We start from the raw sequence: 20,587 nt of genomic DNA on the forward strand, positions 1-20,587 counted from the left end.
CTTCTGGTTCAAGCATGACTGACTTCTTTTGTGTAACATCTCTACAGTGGAGAATGGATCCATATCTGTAATACTAACAATTGTGGAATCCTCTTTTACTTTCTTGCATAATACCCCATATTGAGATGTCAGAGTACTGTCCTGGACAGAAGGATAAATCCCTGAAATAGCAAAATGTAATTGGTGTTATGCTGTATGTTGGCATGCTGGTGAGCATAAATGTCATGAAAACCAGATCTATTCTGTATACTATTGATATGTCTGAGCCTTCTTGAGAATATATTTCTCAATGTCAAACGCTGATTTAAGGATATGCATCTGTGTCTGTCCTTTGTTATAGTATATAATACTGGGGTTATATTAATGTTATAGTAAGTGAAAAAAGGTAGCAGTCAACCTCTTCGCTAAAAGTACTGACTGTACATAGTTTGTTGGGGGTGAAAAAAGATCTATTTGCAATCCCAGCAATTCCTGCATATTTGAATGACATGAAGCCATACAATATATCCATAATTTCATCCCCAGGATTTACAATATTTCCCAAGTCAAAAATTGAACATTTTTATGGCATTTTGTGTTGCCTGATTATTATGGTTCCCACTAATTTTGTAAACAACATCTAAGAAATCTTGTTGCTAAATGCTAAATCATGTACATCAAAACATTCTACTTTATACCGATATGAATGGTATGAATGAATGAATGGTAAAATGACATAGATAGGTCTAATTAACTTCTGCCACAATATCTGCACTTTTTTTGTTTCCTTAAAACATATAACATTACTACAGTTCTATTTAGCAAGAAATATAAAACATAGTTTACCCTTGCGTATGAGCTGGTTAAAGGGGTTTAACCAGAAGACTGTTTGCTATTTTTCAAAATATCTTCAGTTGAAAGATACTTATGCCATATAGATAGAATATTTGTATACCCAAATGATCTCAGGAAATTTGATCATAGATATAGTATGAGAGCACTAATTAATTTCAAAACTTTTTAAAATAAATATTCACTGAACTTTTTAAATGAATTTAGTTTGCTTCCTTTTGGGTTTGTTTTCTGTGGAGAACATTTGGCAAGGAGGATTGTGGAAAGTAGATTTCAAAGTTGCTTGTGTGTATATCTGTGCGGGAAGTTCTTGAACATTTATGTAATCATGGAAGAGACCAAAACAGTGATTTATTTTGGCCAATCACAATTAAACAACACAGCTTTCATAGTGAATGCTGTCAGAGAACTGTCCATGAGAAATCCATGCAATGTAAAAAAATCACCAAAAAAATCTGTTTCAGTACAAAATAAATTCAGTGAAATTGAGATCTACTTACTGGTATTTTTTAGCAGAAAAATATGGTGAAATTGATTGGATGAATTATTTGTTGCATATTATTCTCTCAGATCTAATCTAAAGTCATGCCCATGTATTTTCCTAGTTTTGTGCCCACTCACCAATTGTTCTTTCAGGCCAATTTAACTATGTTTCTGTCTAAATGCGAAGTGTTGTTAGATCTTATAGTGTCAGACTGCTTAACACTACAAGTACCTTCTCTTCAGCAAATTATCCTATCTTGCACCTCCCCAAAAACTCATCCTCCTTCAAGTACACTAAATACACAAAATAATAATTTACAGTTAATGTTATTCAAGCTGACAGATAGTATGTCCAGATGTAAATTTTCCACAAGAAATTGATGCTAAAAGTTGTATGGAATGCTCTTAAAATATAAAGAGAAAATCAAAATAAGCCATGAATAACAACTCTGTATGTTTTCTTCTAAGGGTAGGGGTCTAAGGATAGTTATGCCCTCCTCTGATGTGTGTGTGAATAAGTGTTTGTCTTTGTACATTCAATATACAGTTTATTCAGTAACAATAACAATGAGCCATCCTTACTATCTCATATGGACGTGTATAGAAAAATAACTCTCCTTTCTGCATTTGCCTTGTAGGTACTGCTTAATCTTTTAATCTAAGGGTTTATCTACACTAGAAAATTTTGTTGCTTTAATTATACAAATACAATTAAGATGGCAAACTCCATCACAGTGTGGTTACAGCTATATCAGTATAAAAGTCCTTATCCCAGTATAAGTTATTCCAGTTCCTGAAGCAGAAGAAGCTATACCAGAAATAAGACACATTTATATCAGTATTTCTGCTTCCACTCTAGGGGTATGTCTACACTACAAAATTAGGTCAATTTATAGAAGTCGATTTTTAGAAATCGATTTTACGCAGTTGGTTGCATATGTCCCCACTAAACGCATTAAGTCGACAGAATGCGTCCTCACTACCGTGGCTAGCATCGACTTACGGAGCGGTGCACTGTGGGTAGCTATTCCACAGTTCCCACAGTCTCTGCCTCCCATTGGAATCCTGGGTTAAGCTCCCAATGCCTGATGCGGCAAAAACATTGTCGCGGGTGGTTTTGGGTACATGTCGTCAGTCGCTCCTCCCTCCGTGAACGCAATGGCAGACAATCGTTTTGCGCCTTTTTTCCATGCCTACTCCATACCACAGAAAGCATGGAGCCAGCACAGCTCAGCTCACTGTGACTGCTGTTGTTGTGTCCTGGGTGCTGCTGTCAGCAGATGGTGCAGTAGGACTGCTAACCGTCATCATCCGCTGCAACTCTGCTCTCCTGCTCTTGTAAATGAGCTCAGTCTCAATAGCAAATTTCTCCATGTTGTCGTCATTCACCGCTTCCGCTGCAACTCGGCTCTCCTAGTGCCATGAATCCAGCTCGCAGGTCCTCTTGTCATTCTGTATAAATCTCTATTTTCGTGGCATCCTTCGTCATCCACTGCTACTGCTGCAACTCTGCTCTCCTGCAGATGCCATACCACGGCAAGCATGGAGCCCGCTCAGCTCACCGCTGCTGTTGTGAGCATTGTAAACACCTTATGCATTATCTTGCAGTATGTGCAGAACCTGCAAAAGCAGGCAAGGAGGCGACGACAGCATGATCACAATAGTGATGAGGACATGGACACAGACTTCTCTCAAAGCATGGGCCCTCGCAATTTGGACATTATGGTGGTAATGGGGCAGGTTCCTGCCATGGAATGCCGATTCTGGGCCCAGTAAACAAGCACAGACTGGTTGGACCGCATAGTGTTGCAGGTCTGGGATGATTCCCAGTGGCTGCGAAACTTTTGCATGCATAAGGGCACTTTCATGGAACTTTGTGACTTGCTTTCCCCTGTCCTGAAGCGCAAGAATACCAAGATGAGAGTAGCCCTCACAGTTCACAAGCGAGTGGCAATAGCCCTCTGGAAGCTTGCAACGCCAGACAGCTACCGGTCAGTCGGGAATCAATTTGGAGTGGGTAAATCAACTGTGGGGGCTGCTGTGATCCAAGTAGCCAATGCAATCAAAGATCTGCTGATATCAAGGATAGTGACTCTGGGAAATGTGCAGGTCATAGTGGATGGCTTTGCTGCAGTGGGGTTCCCTAACTGTGGTGGGGCGATAGATGGAATCCATATCCCTATCTTGGATAGGGATGGTCGGGAAAGGTGCATGATGCTCGCATCTTCAGGAGCTCTGGTCTGTTTGAACAGCTGCTGGAAGGAACTTTTTTCTGGTCTGGGAAGTAAGTTCCTTCCTGCAGCTGTTCAAACAGACCAAGTGTCCTATCCTGGAGGACAGAAAAAGGCTGTCCTCCCCAGAAACCTTCTGCAAAGGCTTTTAGAGTAACTCCAGGAGAGCTTCATGGAGATGTCTCTGGAGGATTTCTGCTCTATCCCCAGACACGTTAACAGACTTCTCCATTAGCTATACTGGCCGTGAATGCATCCCAAGTCTTTAGGGCAAATTACTCATTAAACAGCTTGCTTTTAAACCCTGTATTATATTTACAAAGGTACATTCGCCAGAGGTGCCTTCTCCGGCTTCATGGTCCGAGAGCCCGCCTTGGGAGGGTTGGGAGAGTATTGGCTCCAGGGTGATGAACAGTTCCTGGCTGCCGGGGAGCAGAGATTCTCCGCTTGCCTGCTTTGCGCTATCCTCAACCTCCTCCTCCTCTTCCTCATCTACAAAATCCTCATCCCTGTTGCATGAGATTCCCCACTTTCAGATGTCCACGGACAGTGGTGGGGTAGTGATAGGGCCCCCCCTAGAATTGCATGCAGCTCATCATAGAAGCGGCATGTATGGGGCTCTGACCCGGAGTGACCATTTGCCTCCTTTGTTTTTTGATAGGCTCTCCTGAGCACTTAATTTTCACACAGTACTGCTGTGTATCCCTGTTGTAGACTCTGTCCATCATGCCATTGGAGATTTTGGCAAATATACTGGCATTTCGTCTTTTGGAATGGAGTTCTGCCTGCACGGATTCTTCTCCCCATACAACGAGCAGATCCAGTACCTCCCATTCAGTCCAGCTGTTTTGCAGTACTGGGACTTCATGGTCACCTGTGCTGATGAGCTCTGCATGGTCACCTGTGCTGATGAGCTCGCCATGCTGGCCAAACAGGAAATGAAATTCAAAAGTTCCTGGGGCTTTTCCTGTCTACCTGGCCAGTTGTCATAAATATAAAGGGCAGGGTAACCACCTTTCTGTATACAGTGCTGTAAAATCTCTCCTGGCCAGAGGCAAAATCCTCTTACCTGTAAAGGGTTAAGAAGCTCAAGTAACCTAGCTGGCATCTGACCAATAAGGGGACAAGATACTTTCAAATCTGGGGGAGATGGGGGAAGGCTTTGTCTGTCTGTGTCATACCTCTGCCGGGGACAGATCAAGGAAGCAAGCAATTCAACTCCTATAGAGTTAGTAAGTAATCTAGCTAGAAAATGTGTTAGATTTTCTTTTGTTTTGGCTTGTGAATTTCACTGTGCTGGAGGGAATGTGTATTCCTGTTTTTGTGTCTTTTTGTAACTTAAGGTTTTGCCTAGAGGGATTCTCTATGTTTTGAATCTGACTGCCTGTGAGATTATCCTCCATTCTAATTTCACAGAGGTGCTTCTTTTACCATTTTTCTTTCTAATAAAGTTCTGTTTCTTTTAAGAGCCTGACTGATTTTTCTATTGTCCTAAGACCCAGGAGTTTGGGTCTGTGATCACTTTGTAACCAATTGGTTAGGATATTATTCTCAAATCTCCCCAGGAAAGGGGATGTAATGCTTGGGGGAATATTATGGGAGAATAGGAACTCCAAGTGGTCCTTTCCCTGATTCTTTGTTAAATCACTTGGTGATGGCAGCATACCTCAGCCCAAGGACAAATAGAGATTTGTGTCTTGGGGAAGTTTTAACCTAAGCTGGTAGAAATAGGCTTAGGGGGTCTTTCATGCAGGTCCCCACATCTTTACCCCAGAGTTCAAAGTGGGGAAGGAACCCTGACACCAGTGCATCTGAGTTGAGAGTGCTGTCCAGGGCGATCACAGTGGAGCACTTTGGGATAGCTCCCGGAGGTCAATACCATCAAATTGCATCCACACTACCCCAAGGTGTTGACCCAGAAAGGTGGATTTTAGCGCTAAAACCGCTCACCGGGGAGGAGTACAGAAATCAATTTTAAGAGCCCTTTAAGTCGACAAAAGAGGCTTGGTTGTGTGGATGGGTGCAGGGTTAAATTGACCTAACGCTACTAAATTTGACCTAAACTCATAGTGTAGACCAGAGCTAGGTCTTGTACTGGTGTAGCTATTGTAAAAAGTCATACCCCTTTATATATATAAAGTTACCAGTATAACTTTCCTAGTAACCAAGCCTAAGTTGGATGCATAGAAACTATTTTCTAAAAAAGCTGCTGTCATTTCAGCTGGAAACTGTACAATTAGTCTGTAATTGTTCTCCTTTTTATAAAGCCCTAAAAATGTCAACATATTTGTAAGGTTTTATCACATTCTTTTTTTCCCCTTCCTCTTTTGCTTCTGTTTTAAAGCGTTTGGACATAATGAGTGTCCTGATCCTGGAGTACCAATCAATGCACGGCGTTTTGGTGACAACTTTCAATTAGGGAGTTCAATCTCAGTCATTTGTGAAGAAGGATTTATTAAAACACAAGGAACTGAAACAATTAGTTGTATACTAATGGATGGGAAAGTAATGTGGAGTGGACCTATCCCTAGGTGTGGAGGTATGTGAATTTTTATGCTTTTATTGCTTTTCTATTTAGGTTAATTTATTGTTATTCCTTTAAAGTTGTCGTAGGGTGAAATTCACACTTCCAAAGACCAGCACAAAAACTATACATCACTTAAGTCTCACTGAATCTCTGCAAAGGAGTGAATTTCATTCATTCTGAATATTTTCTAATTAGTGCAGAAATAATTACAATTAGTTCTCTAAGTCAATTTTCTCTAAAATTTATTTGAAGAATTCCTGAGAAGATTACTTAAATTTGCTTGTAAAAAAAAAGCAGAACAAATATGCTAATAAATTACAAATATGGTTGATAATAGCTTATGCAAATTCTTTTTTTTCACCTGACAAGTTTCTTATTTTTGAAATACAGTTATTTAATTTTCTTTAAAGAATGAGTTAGTTATTCTTAATACTATTGGTAAAAACAAATACAAAACTTGCTGAAAGCAGTCTTTGATAGTGATAATAGGTATTTGTTGGTAACATTTAATTTGTTTGATATTTTGACTTTGAGTTAGGTCTGTTGAAACAGGATGTTTATGTAGATCCTTAATTTCCCTTTAAAAGATGTTCCTAAGAAGATTGTAATGTGATAATTGTTTCTTTTGGGGGAAAAGACATCAAACCAAGGTTCTGACTACTGGAAACCATTACATACTTTAGTAAATTCTTTGTTAGTGTAAATGCTTAGAATTCCACCGAGGTCAATGGAGCTGCACCCGTTTACACCAATGGAGAATTTGTACTCATTATTTTGAATGGATAGAAGTTTTAATAACGTGCATGGGTCACTACATTTTTAGTCAGATCTCTACATTATGCCTACTTCCATTTGCCTTAACATTTCAGTTGGATATTGTACTTCTTTACTTTCTGTCCTAAACTTGTGAAGGATCTTGTTGCGAGCTATTAAATATCTGCTAGATTCCACTTCAGAGAGATCTGCATTTCATATATGGGTAAAACGACTTAAATCCCTTACCTGTCTCACAGGATTATTGGCACTTAATTAGAAAATGTTTATAAAGTGATTTGAGATGCCCAGATTAAAAAACAACAACACTACAGAAATATAAACTATTATTGCATGTGGTACCTTGTTCATTTGATGTTGAAATATGTAAAGAAGCAATGAAATATGGAAGTTGATTATCCTGAAACTCATTCTACAACAACTCCTACCTGAAAAAAATCAATATATAAAGCTCCAGAGGGAGAAGGTCTTGACAGTGGTTGAAAGGCAGAGAGGTAACAATTGTAGGAGTCATCACTGAGCTTCTCTTCTTCCTATGTTCCTATAACAGATTCTGAAGAAGGCAGAACAAAGTTTTTTGCCAATTATCACACAGTACATGCCCTGAGGAGTAGTTGATGAAGAAATTTCAAGAACTGTCTCCTGCATCTTTGAGCTTTCACAATCAGTCTTCAGACTAGATACAGTCCAGAGAATGTGTAGGTAGACAGTTTCCCTTTAGATGAGCAGAGCAAATGGACATAAATAGAAGTCATGAAAACAATGTTGGATCTATTGATGATTATTGATACAACTATCAACTGACTCAACTATCAACCTTGCCAGGGTGGATGGAGTGACCTTCAGGGTATTTTGTTCATTTCTCTCAGACAGATCTCAGGGGTATTGCTCAGTTTCCCCAAAGTTCTTTTCTCTATGCAGGGCTCTGTCCTGTCCCTTTTTTTATTTAAAGAATATATTTGTCCAGTATGGGAAACTGTGAGAAGTTCTGAGCTTTGATGCTAAGAATACCCTGACAAGTTCCTGTTCCACATCTCTAAAACCTAGCACAGACAGTGTCATTACCAAGTTAGCCAATGTCTAGAAGAAATAAATGGCTAGATGGAAAAACAGCTGGCTCAAGTTCAACCAGCAGAGGACGTGACTTCACCCTTTGATGAAGGCTTCCGCTCTCCAACATTCAAGCTGTTGCAGTATCTGGGTCCAAATGGTTTTGTCACTGTTCTTGGGCAACCAAACAGCAACACTATTCAGACTTCCCTTCCTATCTTCATTTGGGCCTAAAATTGTGTCTTTTCTTTTGGAGGTGGATTTAGCAACAGGTAGTAGTGGTCCAGGTACTTTTCTTGGGTTTCAAGGCTGCTTCAACTAGCAGCAGTCTACTGCCTAGATCAGCTAAACCAACAAGTTCACATCATTCAGTGCTTTGTGTGCTGTATGCTTACTCCCTATCAGATTCGAGATCTGCCTTGAGGTAGGGGTTTTGATATTTAAAGCCAGTTGTAAACTGCTACTCACAGCAATATCTCTATTCCAGAATGTTAGCCTCAGCAACAGAATTCCCTCCTGATGAAGATGATGAACCCAAGTTTTGTCATCTTTACAATACCATGCTATACATATTTCCTTGTACCAGTCTGTCTCTGCTAACAGTAGCCACAGAAATAGCATAGTGGCCTAGCTACCTTTCAAAGGTTGAACTACAGTCTTGTTGAAAAAAAACATATCTGATTCAGGAAATGACTTCATGTGTTTCACTAACTTCAGTTCTCAGTAATTTGAAAATTAGGGCATTTATTTAGGCGTCTAAACTTTGACTTGGGATCTTATCTTTAGGCACTTATTTTTAAAAATCTTAGCCTATATCTTCATTATATAGAAAGCCTTCTAACACATTTTAATGGGATTACATACACTAATGTGAGACCCTACATCGTAAGTGTTGTCTATACACTTTCAAACAATTTTCCCTTGTCTTATAGCTTCATTGTTTCAAGAGGTGCAGTCTAAATAAGACTAGCAATCTGATTTTGTGAGCGGGAGAACTGCTTTTCCAGTGCCTTAAATTTATTTGTTTTGCTATCATTTTGCATTCAGTTTACACTTTCCATGACAAAATAGTCAGGAATATCACCTGTATACAAACGGATTAGTTGTATTAGTTAAAGTTAAGCATATGTTTAGTGCTTTGCTGTCTAGGAATGAATTACTGAATCAGGACCTGAGAGCACTTCCTGGTGCACTGAATAGTCAGTTTAGCAGTATAAACAACAAGAGAGCAGGCAGTGGTAAATGGAATACATAACAAACTTAAGGCTCTATTCTACTTTTATATCCTCTTTCTTTTCAACATACAGATAATTTCTCTTCTCTCCTTCCCCTTGTCTTCTTGGGTTTTTATTCACTTGCCCTCCCTGCTTCTTCCTTTTCCTTCTGTTTCTCTCTTCTCTGTCTTCTCCATTTCTCTCTCTTTTCCCCCAAACGCTGATATCTTTGTTTCTGAAGAATATGCTTGAATGCAGAATACCATATAGTCTGTATAAAGTGGTCTCCTCAGCAGCAATGGTAAAGAGGGCTACCAAAGCTGATGGAAAACAATATGTGCATAATGTACTTTTTCTTTATTTCTATGAATCTGTCCAGTCGGTTTTACATACTGTATAACTATTTGTAATACCTACTAACCTTGAAAAGTTTATTAACTTTAGCATTGTCAGGAACCATTGTAATTCTTGGATTATGTTAATCACACACACAAAGCAATAATGCCACCCTGATGTACTTTGTAGTTCGTGGAGCTGGATGAAATTGCTAATGAAAATTAAAAGTTGAATATTCACAGTCATATTGAGAAGCTAAATTAATCTGGGAACACCTCAAAATGTCCAACCATGCACAAGGCAGACTGATGAAAGAATAATCTTAGCCACTAATTGGCACATATAGTTGAATTCTGAATGGTAGGATTGCTATTGGTAGGATTAGGATTTATTCACTAGTTGCAGAATTAGACATATTTTTAAAAAGTGAAGATTTAAAAAAAACACAAAAAGAGGATCTTTATAAAGCAGAATTTTGTACCCAGTTGTCTGGGTGGTATATGATCTGGTCTGGTGGTATATAATTGTCCAGAGGTTTTGTTTTTTTTAAAAAATCAGTGTTCATTATTAATCAGTTCTGCACAATTAACTCTCCAAATGAATATCTTTATTTCATACAGGATGAAATCCACTCCACTTGCCTAAATCCCAAATAAGTCACATCTATCCAGGTGAAGGGTAGCATAGCTAGGAAGTCAATTCCACTTCTAAATCAGATCCAGGGAATTGGGCTGCTTTCATACTCCCTCCCTTTCCCTTTAGCTACCTGTCTGCTATTTCAATCTGTATAATCTAGAACAGGGGTCTCAAACTCAAATGACTATGAGGGCCACATGAAGACTAGTGCACTGACCCGAGGGCCGCACCACTGAGTACCCCCTCACCGCTACCCCGGCCCTGCCCCCACTCCACCCCTTCTGTGAGCCCGCCTCTTCCCAATCCCTTCCCTGCCCCCAGTCCAACCCCTTCCCTGAAATCTCTACCACAATTCCACCTCCTCCCTGCCCCCAGGGGGTGTTGGAGGGGTGCAGGGTGCGGCAGGTGGCTCAGGGCAGAGGGTCGGGTGCAGGAAGGGTGTGGGGTGCGGCAGGTGGCTCAGGGCAGAGGGTCGGGTGCAGGAAGGGTGTGGGGTGTGGCAGGTGACTCAGGGCAGAGGGTCGGGTGCAGGAAGGGTGTGGGGTGCAGCAGGGGGCTCAGGGCGGGGGTTGGGGTGCAGCAGGGGCTTAAGGCAGGGGGTCAGGGTGCAGGAAAGGTATGGGGTGCAACAGGGGAGTCAGGGCGGGGGTTCGGCTGCAGGAAGGTTTCGGGGGGTGGGTGCGGTCCGGCGCGCACCAGGGGCAGGGCAGGCTGCTCCGGGAAGCGGACGGGACCTGGGGGTGGGGGGGCACAGGGGTCTGTGTGTTGCCCTGGCCACTCCTCCAGGTACCTCCCCCGAAGCTCCCATTGGCCAGGAATGGAGAACCGCAGCCAATGGGAGCTTCGGGGGAGGTACCTGGAGCAGCGTTCAGGGCAACACACAGACCCCTGTGCCCCCCTCCCAGGTCCCGGCCACTTCCTGGAGCGGTGCGGGGGCAGGGCAGGCAGGCAGGGAGGGAGCATGGTTCGCGCGGGACCGGAGCTGCTCTACGTAAATGCTGGGAGGTGTGGGGTGCCACAGGGGCTGGCAGGCCGCAGAAAATAACCCTGCGGGCCATGTGTTTGAGACCCTGATCTAGAATCACAACTACAGCTCAGCCATACCCATTGTGAAGAGGGTTGGGACCACTAGATATGTGTAAACATATACCCCGTGCTGCATCACAGCCCCTTCAGCTAGTCTACATGGAGTTCATGTGGAGACCCTTTCTATGATCTGGATGGTGTGCTGGCACACCTGGGCAGCAGCTCTACGTATGATCCTCCTGTATAGCCCAGATGCAGGACTTAAGTGGTACAGGGGGGGTTCCCTGCTTCTCCATTCCAAAGAGAAATAGTATCTTGAAAAAGAATCTGATGTTATGAACTATGGAGTCTGCATAGAATCACCAGTCAGATCTGGTCCCCAAATAAGTACCAATTATGAGCATCTGTTAGCCTTAGGCTTTTCTTGTGCCCATATATAGAGTTCCTGGCTTACGGTTTCTTGAGTACTGTTACATTCATGGCACACACATATAGAGAAGTTAGATAAAAACATAAATTTCTCTTGCTGAAAGATTGCAGCATAACACTACTTTATATTCCAAACAATAACAGAGAGGAACCCCAAAAGAGAGAGACAAAACAGGCTGTTTCCTAAAACAGCGGGACAGATCAACTCACTTTACTCTAGGCTGTCTCTCTGCAGACTGTCTGCTTCTTGACTCAGAACACATACTTCCCCATAGGCTGCAAGCAGCAGCAGGACAAAAACAAAACATGAAATTTAAAGTGACAGCTTACAGTTTTAACACAGTTTTCAATACACCACAATTTCCATATATGGAAATAACTTGGAATGATATTGTGGGAACTCAGAGCATGTTCAGAGACTCCTGTTTGATATTTCATGTGGGCTCTCCTATGAATAAGAGATGTTTGGCTGATGGCTGCTTCTAGTTATAATATATTTCCAATATTTTAATTTTACCTGGCTGATGACAGGAATAGATGTCAGTCAGCCACAAAAGGGGGTTTAAAGAAGCAACAAGCCCTAAAACTTAGTATAAAGGAGGATGGAAAAATGACCCCATTGGCAAGTTGACTAGAATATTTTATTTTTAAAAGTTAGGCATTTGAAGATAAGCCTAGTACCTCTCTGTAGATGTGACTATGAAGGACTCCTGGGTCTTGGAGTTCAGAACACAGTGGTGGATTTTAAATTTAAAAAAAAAATGGAATCCTGCACTGCAGGCATCAGAAAGAGCCATATGCAAGGGAGAGAGAGAGAGAGAGGGAGAGAGAGAGAGAATAATTTTTTTTAAATGCCTTTATTTTTCTCAGCTTCCAAACATGAAAATAAATTACTTTGAATGTATGGAACTAGATACTATACTAAAAACTATACAGCACTATACCATATTGTACTAAAAATACAATGGATAGCAATAGTTATTCCCTGTGTGTTTTAGAGCTAATCCTTAGTTTGAAGTTAAAATTTACAAGAAACTTTTTTTTTAAATGAGAAAATGCTGATTTGCACAAGTGTGACAAAGTTGAATTCTTACTGTGGTAATACATTGACTCAAGATAATACCATCTGGTGTTCCTATTTTTGTTGATTTATTTTTCAGTTTATAGGCTCCATATCTGTTATGACTACGCATGCATGGTAATATGCACTAAAATGTAGTAAAAATTCAAGATAGTGTTAACCATTTGATTGTTGATGTCCTTAGGCATTTAAATGACACACTGTTTTGGCTGAAAAAGTAGAAAGAGGAAGGCAGCATAAGGTTTAGGGTCTAAACATAAGAAGTCAAATCTTTAATTTATCACTAGGAGTAAAACTGCAATGCAGTAATAAAATAATTGAAAATTAAAGACTAAAAATTATTTAGGCACAGTTCTCAATACTATGTAATTTTGAATTGAGTACAGAATTTACAAATTTCTTTTGCTCATCAAGAAACTATTTTACCTTTGTTAGACACATTTAATTACATTATAGTGTTTAGGGTTTGTATCCTGCTGCAGCTGGAACCTTTGTCATTGACATAGGAAAAAGATAGGGACCTATGTTCTTCAAAACATAAAATGTCTTTTTGACTGTAGTTCATTATTTTAGCATGAGAATTTTCCAATTTCTTTAGGAACATAAGCATCATGCTTTATGGCCTCCAATTCTTGAGTTATTAAGAACAATATACCTCCTTTATGGTGAAGAGATCAAGAAACTTTTACAAAACAGAGCTGTGTAAGTTAATATGTATCATGTCATCTAATCATGAAAAATATGTAACTTATAAGGAGACTAGAATAATCACTGCACAGATATCAAAAACTATGGGCACGGATGGGGGAAGAAGGAAAACACTGCATTGCTACACATGTGGCAGAATCTTAGTAGACAGCCAAGACCTATAAAAATGTGCAACAAGACTTTTCAATCCCTTGGCAGTATAAAACAAAGTGCCACATTCTCCACTTGTGTGGATGGCACTGGCTGCATAAATATTCACTGAAACAGTAATATTTTGGCACAGTATGGTGCAGCTAGTTTTCTGCTAATGAGTTTACTTCCGTCTGTCTTATCTAATTACGTACTAATATGACCTCATTTTGCTGATGGGCGTGCACAAAGCCACCTAACAGTGTTGAGCAGCTCAGCACCTAACTCAGCTGAACCCCTGTGGGATTCACAAATTAGGCATTGACTTGGACCCAGTGACAAAATGAGGACAGATATGAATGGAATTAAGTGGCATTCTGCAACTTTTATTACACTTTAACACAGGGATGGGGTGCTACCTGCCATCACTCATACATTCCTATAATAAGAATTTACTTGGTTCCAGTGCAGGAGTTACAGGGCTCCTTACTATATAACTCAATCTAGCGTCAGGGTTACAGGGCCCCTTACCATATAATTTATAACACAAGGTAGGCTCTCCCCAGGATTCAGCTTTGAGTGGTAGCACTGTCCCTCCCCTCCCCCCCACTCCCCACGAGGGGCAAAGAGCGGGTGCAGTAGGGTGGGGACCTTGGCCCGCAAGGGCCACAAGGTCTCACCCTATCACATGACCCCAAGGCCCAACACCAAAATCCCAGGTCTGTTACGTTTGGGAACCGTTCATGTAGTCTCTTACCCTCACAGGAAACTGGCGACAGGGGGCACCAGCAATTTATATGGTTGCTTCCCACCCAGACATGCCACCTGGTATCAGAACACCTGCCCAATCCAGGCCCACACGTGCTGTAGCCGTATGTCAGCACCTCCATCTGACAGGTGTATGCCATCATCCCTGACAACCTCCAGCCGATTGTAACAGATGTCCCTATGCATTGTCACTGAACCCTTATCCAGGAATATCTTGGTGACCTCCTTATTTACTTCCTTTCTAGCCTTGTCCATATGGCCTGGGTCTGCTCCAAGCCCTTGCCTGTTAGTGAGTGCAGAAATGGCATGAGCTGATCCCACTCCATACCTCTCCTGGTTGCAAACAGCTTCAGCTCAAAGCTCAGCTGAGATATGGCTGCCATCCTGGCTGCTCTCTTGTGGGCTCAATGCACTATAGAGTGCCCACAAATCCAAACATTGCATATGCCCTGGGTAGCTTCTGAAACAAACAAGCACATTGGGTTAGTTACATTTTGCCATTCCCTGATATCTTTTCATTGGTACAGATGCAAATCCTATAACACCTTGATTTTCAGGGACCTATAGTGTTCACCTCCTGCAGGCAAAAACCCCTCTGCAGCCACTGACATCATGCTAATACTGAAGGAATGAGTACCAAATTTATATGAGTCAAGGCTTTTCTCAGTACTACGCTGAATTGATACCTTGCCAGGAAGCTACCATCACTGTGTTTGAGCAGCAGGCCTGGTTGCAGGCTCTGGAATTTTAGTGAGGCTCTTATTGCTTCTAACAGGCACAAGTGCTTGTCTGCACATTGCTTCACTGCCTCATAAGCCCCTCTTCACTTCTGGTTTCTTTGAGTACCTTAAGTGCAAAGACACCACTCTTATAGATAGTTGCACATCTCTTAGGTTTAATGCATGCTGGGACCCGTCCACAGCTGCCATAGGCACCAGTTCACTCACTCTCAAAGCACTAAAGAAGGCAACAACAAATGCCGCCTTAAATAACTTGGCCTCTCTCCCATAGCTACAGCCTCAGACTAGCCTTTGACAGCTCTATCAGGGCTTCCAGTGTTATGGTTAACCTGCCATCCCACTGACACGCACTCCTCCTGGACCACCCTTCTAAAAGTTTCTGTACTGTGAAATGCCTGCACAGGTCTGGGATACGCCCAACCTACTCCAGGAGGACTGGCCCACTAGTTGGCTAGAAATGGGCCCACCCACAGAGAGTCAGAGGCACTGCATATTGCACCACCTGGTGTGTATGCATAGGTCACCCACAATGAAGTCCTGCCTGTGCCCTAAATTCTACAAACTCTGACTGGCTGACCTTGTAGGAATTTAGTCTGTAGGGGAACCGAGTCCTTGATTAGTCCCACAGCTGTCATGAGCTAAGATCCCAGAGTTATTGGGACATTGCCCATGGACCTCTATAAAAACCTAGAGGAAGATGATGTCCCCTGTAATACCGTGAGCCACCCAGCTTCTGGCTACTTCTGTGCACACCACTCACCTTGAAAGTAAACCCCCAAACCTATGCCTCCTGAGGCATTGGATTGTACCTGCAAGTCAATCTTGAGAAACTAGTCTGAACACATATTGAGACCCCATTTAACCCTTCTGGGAATCTTTCCCACACTTCAAAGACTTCCTTCATTTCCCTTGTCATTCTGCTAAAATAGTGTGGGGTTCATTCTAGAGGGGGCAGATGCCAGATAAGCACAAAATGCCTGACCAGGAGCCACCACCCGGCATGCCAAGTTTAGGTGCTCCATCACCACCTGTAGTTCCCTCAGAGTAATTTTCTTTGCCGTTTTGAGATCTCCTGTCAGTGGCCTGGCCAATTCCAACTTCTCTGTAGGCAACCTAGAAACCCTGAATTATGTCCAGTTCGATGTCCAGGTGTGTTTAACTTTGGGTGGGGTCTTCTGTTTTTTCTGTGGTGAAGAGGAGCCCAAGGCACTTGGCTAGGTTCTGAAATTTCTGAAGCATGTACTCACCGTTGCTTGTTCCCAATCTTCCTGCACATGAGAAGATATCAAGATTGTCATGAGACTGACTTACATCACACAATGCTCCATCGCCCAGTCCAACATGGAGATGCATCTTTCCAAAGTGGTACATGACACTGAGTACCCCTTGGCATGGACTTATCAAAATGGTAGTGGTCTTTAAACTGAAATACAAGCAAGTTAAAGTCCCTGGGATGCACTGGAAGCAAGTGGAATACAATTGATGTCACATTTTGCCAACATTGCCCCAGGGCCATACTCCCTATGCATGACTACTGAAGCATCAAGTGATGAATATCTCACTGAACACAGCTGGGGTCAACATAATCATTTTACCAATAAGTGTGGGGGTCGCACAGGTAATGGATAAGCTTTATTCCCCCTTCACCTTCTTTGGTACTACACCAAGGGGACACGTACAATTCTGGCATTGGAATTGTCAAGGTTCCTTCCCCACTCTGAACTCTAGGGTACAGATGTGGGGACCTGCATGAAAACCTCCTAAGCTCACTTTTACCAGCTTAGGTTAAAACTTCCCCAAGGTACAAACTATTTTACCCTTTGCCCTTGGACTTGCACTGCCACCACCAAACGTCTGGGTTTATTTTTTGAGAAAGCATTGTTTAGAAACGTCTTTCCCCCCAAAATCCTCACCAAAACCTTGCACCCTCCTGCGTGGGGAAGGCTTGATAAAAATCCTTACCAATTTGCATAGGTGACCACAGACCCAAACCGTTGAATCTTAAGAACAATGAAAAAAGCATTCAATTTCTTACAAGAAGAATTTTCAGATAAGAAAAGGTAAAAAGAATCACCTCTGTAAAATCAGGATGGTAAATACCTTACAGGGTAATTAGATTCAAAACATAGAGAATCCCTCTAGGCAAAACCTTAAGTTACAAGAAGGACACAAAGACAAGAATAATCATTCTATTCATCACAGTCTAATTTTTCAGCCATTTAAAGAAATCATAATCTAATGCATATCTAGCTAGATTACTTACTAAGTTCTAAGACTCCATTCCTATTCTATCCCCAGCAAAAGCATCACACAGACAGACCCTTTGTTTTTCCCTCCCTCCAGCTTTGAAAGTATCTTGTCTCCTCATTGGTCATTGTGGTCAGGTGCCAGCAAGGTTATCTTAGCTACTTAACCCTTAACAGGTGAAAGAATTTTTCCTCTGGCCAGAAGGGATTTTAAAGGTGTTTACCCTTCCCTTTGTATTTATGACAGGAATGTATGGGAAGGGACTTGCCACTTTCTCTGCTGCCATCTCCCATTTGCCCTTTTTCTATGCTTGTAGCCTTTGGAAGACTTCAAGTTCTCAGCCCAAGAGCTGAATCTCACACCCTCATATGGGATTTGAAAAGAGGCCAAAAATCTGTTCCATAAATAAACTATGGCTTTTTCCCCCCTATGGAATAGTCCACTAACAAATTTCATAACCCTGTATCTTAATTGGAGAAAGAGCCTTTTCTGTGAATACTACCTCCCCATGTAGCATCCCTTGAAGCACTGGGACCTTGCAGATTTCCTTTCCTACAGCCCTGGAGAAACTGCCCTTCACCCCCATAACAGGAGAGTGTACTATGTTTACTCCACACATATCCTACAGCAGTACTTGTACCTGCCTTTGGTACAAAAAAATTTCCTATCATCAGTTCAAAGTACACATTGACTTTCATATGCATATTTTGAAAATGAGATTTTGTCACTCTCAACCCACTGTCTGTGAATGCCAGCTGGGCAGCGTGATAAGGAGTCAGACCTCCAGCCAAAGTTCCTGCTTTATTTTATTCCAGGCTCCTCTGCCACCCTCTATCTAAATTCTCTGTCATACCTTAACCATGTTACCCCACCATATGTAGCATAAGACCTCACTATGAAATCCTCATACCTGAGGAAGGAAATATACTTCTCAGGGCTTCTCATACACAATATACTTGCATAATGCAAAAGGCTGCCAACCAGTTCAAGAGTTTGTGGGGCAAGGATAGGGAAAAGCAGTTTCCCTTAAGCTGGTTTCAGCAGGGCAAGGCAACCCAGGAATGCAGAGCCAGGACTGTCCCCAGCAGCCATAGCAGGACCACCTGACCCCGACCCCCTCCCCTTTGAGCAGGGAGAGTGGAGGGGGCATGACAACAAACCCAGCTCCAGGAGGGTCATCCTGTGGCCTCTAGGCTTCCCCTTGCCAACAAGTTCAGGGATGGGGGAGAGGAGGCCATGGTCCCAGCTCTGACCAGGGCTACACCCTCCCCCTCAACCATGGAAATGGTTCCTATGGGGACTCCTTGTTAAATAGCAGGCAGAGCCTGCATGTGGTGGAGCAAAGAGGTACAACCCCTGCAGTGGTGCAGACACCCCACCACACCAGTGCAGACCCTCTTTCCCTGGGGAGAGAGGCACCATAATCCTTACTAACCTCCTTCTGCATCTTGAAGATTATTGTTGCAGCTGCCGGAAGCTGGTGAGTAACCCTTTGTCAGCACAGCATATGGTCCCTGTGCTGGTGTAACTCCTGGGTGCTGGGGAATGCTGGACAGTCGCATACCTGTCCCCTTGCTGGCCAATGGATGCCAGAGACTCCCAGTGGGAGGAGCTACCTATTGTTCCTTGGCTAGTGTCTCCCTCCCTTGCTACAGGACTGTCTCCCTTTCCCTGCCAGCCACATCAGGTTCCCTACCTGTTGATGCTGGTGGGTGGGATTTCCCTCAGCTGTTTTGCCTGCAGGGCCTGACCCAATATGCATGCTCAGAGGTCCCCTGAAGCACACCTACCGAACTGAGCCCCTCACAAAACACACATGAGGGTAAGGTGGTACTGGTTGTGCCTCCCTTATACCTAATTAGGCTGATATTTAGAGCCCTTAGCTGGGATGTTGGCAACCCAGGTTCAAGTCCCTGCTCTGAATCAGGCAGAGGAGGAATTTGAATCAAGATCTCCAATGTTCTCGGTGAGTGCTCTAGTCACTGGGAGACTGGATACAAGGGTGGTTCCATCATTGTTACCTCCTCTTTTGTTTTGTTTTGTGAGAAAGGGCTGGCCTGGCTTAGTCATCTAACTCCAGGAGTGGGCTCATGGCTGCTAATCCTGAGCAGAGATAGGCATCTAGCATTAACTTGGAGTTAGGTACCAAACTTCCCTTGAGGAGTGCGGCTTAAACTACATCTCTCTCCTTGATATTCATAGAATCATAGAATATCAGGGTTGGAAGGGACCTCAGGAGATCATCTAGTCCAACCCGCTGATCAAAGCAGGACCAATCCCCAACTAAATCATCCCAGCCAGGGCTTTGTCAAGCCTGACCTCAAAAACTTCTAAGGAAGGAGATTCCACCACCTCCGTAGGTAACGCATTCGAGTGTTTCACCACCCTCCTAGTGAAAAAGTTTTTCCTAATATCCAACCTAAACCTTCCCCACTGCAACTTGAGACCATTACTCCTCGTTCTGTCATCTGCTGCCACTGAGAACAGTCTAGATCCATCCTCTTTGGAATCCCCTTTCAGGTAGTTAAAAGCAGCTATCAAATCCCACCTCATTCTTCTCTTCTGAAGACTAAACAATCCCAGTTCCCTCAGCCTCTCTTCATAAGTCATGTGTTCCAGTCCCCTAATCATTTTTGTTGCCCTCCGCTGGATGTTTTCCAATTTTTCCACATCCTTCTTTTAGTGTGGGGCCCAAAACTGGATACAGTACTCCAGATGAGGCCTCACCAATGTTGAAAAAAGGGGAATGGTCTCATCTCTCGATCTGCTGGCAATGCCCCTACTTTTACATCCCAAAATGCCATTGGCTTTCTTGGCAACAAGGGCACACTGTTGACTCATATCCAGCTTCTCATCCACTGTAACCCCTAGGTCCTTTTCTGCAGAACTGCTGCCTAGCCATTCGGTCCCTAGCCTGTAGCAGTGCATGGGATTCTTCTGTCCTAAGTGCAGGACTCTGCATTTGTCCTTGCTGAACCTCATCAGGTTTCTTTTGGCCCAATCCTCTAATTTGTCTAGGTCCATCTGTATCCTACCCTCCAGCATATCTACGTCTCCTCCCAGTTTAGTGTCATCTGCAAACTTGCTGAGGGTGCAATCCACGCCATCCTCCAGATCATTAATGAAGATATTGAACAAAACCGGCCCAAGGACCAACCCTTGGGGTACTCCACTTGATACCGGCTGCCAACTAGACATGGAGCCGTTGATCACTACACGTGATCACCTACTGCAGGTAGTTTATGTGACTCTCTGCTTAATGTTCTGGCTCCTGTGAATCTTTTTTTTTTTTTTAGATGCCTAATTCAACCAATACGTTATATAGGGAAATTGGACATCTAACTCACGATTATGAATTCCACTAGGCAGCCGGGTGC

At 42.7% G+C, this 20,587-nt stretch overlaps 1 protein-coding gene across 3 annotated transcripts in view; it reads left to right on the plus strand.

Annotated features, from left to right (window-relative positions):
• The window catches only part of CSMD3 (CUB and Sushi multiple domains 3), a 1,226,382-nt gene that overhangs the window by 678,530 nt on the left and 527,265 nt on the right, over positions 1-20,587 (plus strand). For all 3 annotated transcript variants that reach the window (XM_038390468.2, XM_038390469.2, XM_038390471.2), the window contains one exon: positions 5,890-6,084. In XM_038390468.2, the coding sequence (XP_038246396.1) occupies positions 5,890-6,084 (195 nt within the window). The remainder of the gene's footprint in view (positions 1-5,889; positions 6,085-20,587) is intronic.

This window comes from Dermochelys coriacea, chromosome 2, assembly GCF_009764565.3.
Source record: "Dermochelys coriacea isolate rDerCor1 chromosome 2, rDerCor1.pri.v4, whole genome shotgun sequence".
Taxonomy (NCBI): Eukaryota; Metazoa; Chordata; order Testudines; family Dermochelyidae; genus Dermochelys; species Dermochelys coriacea.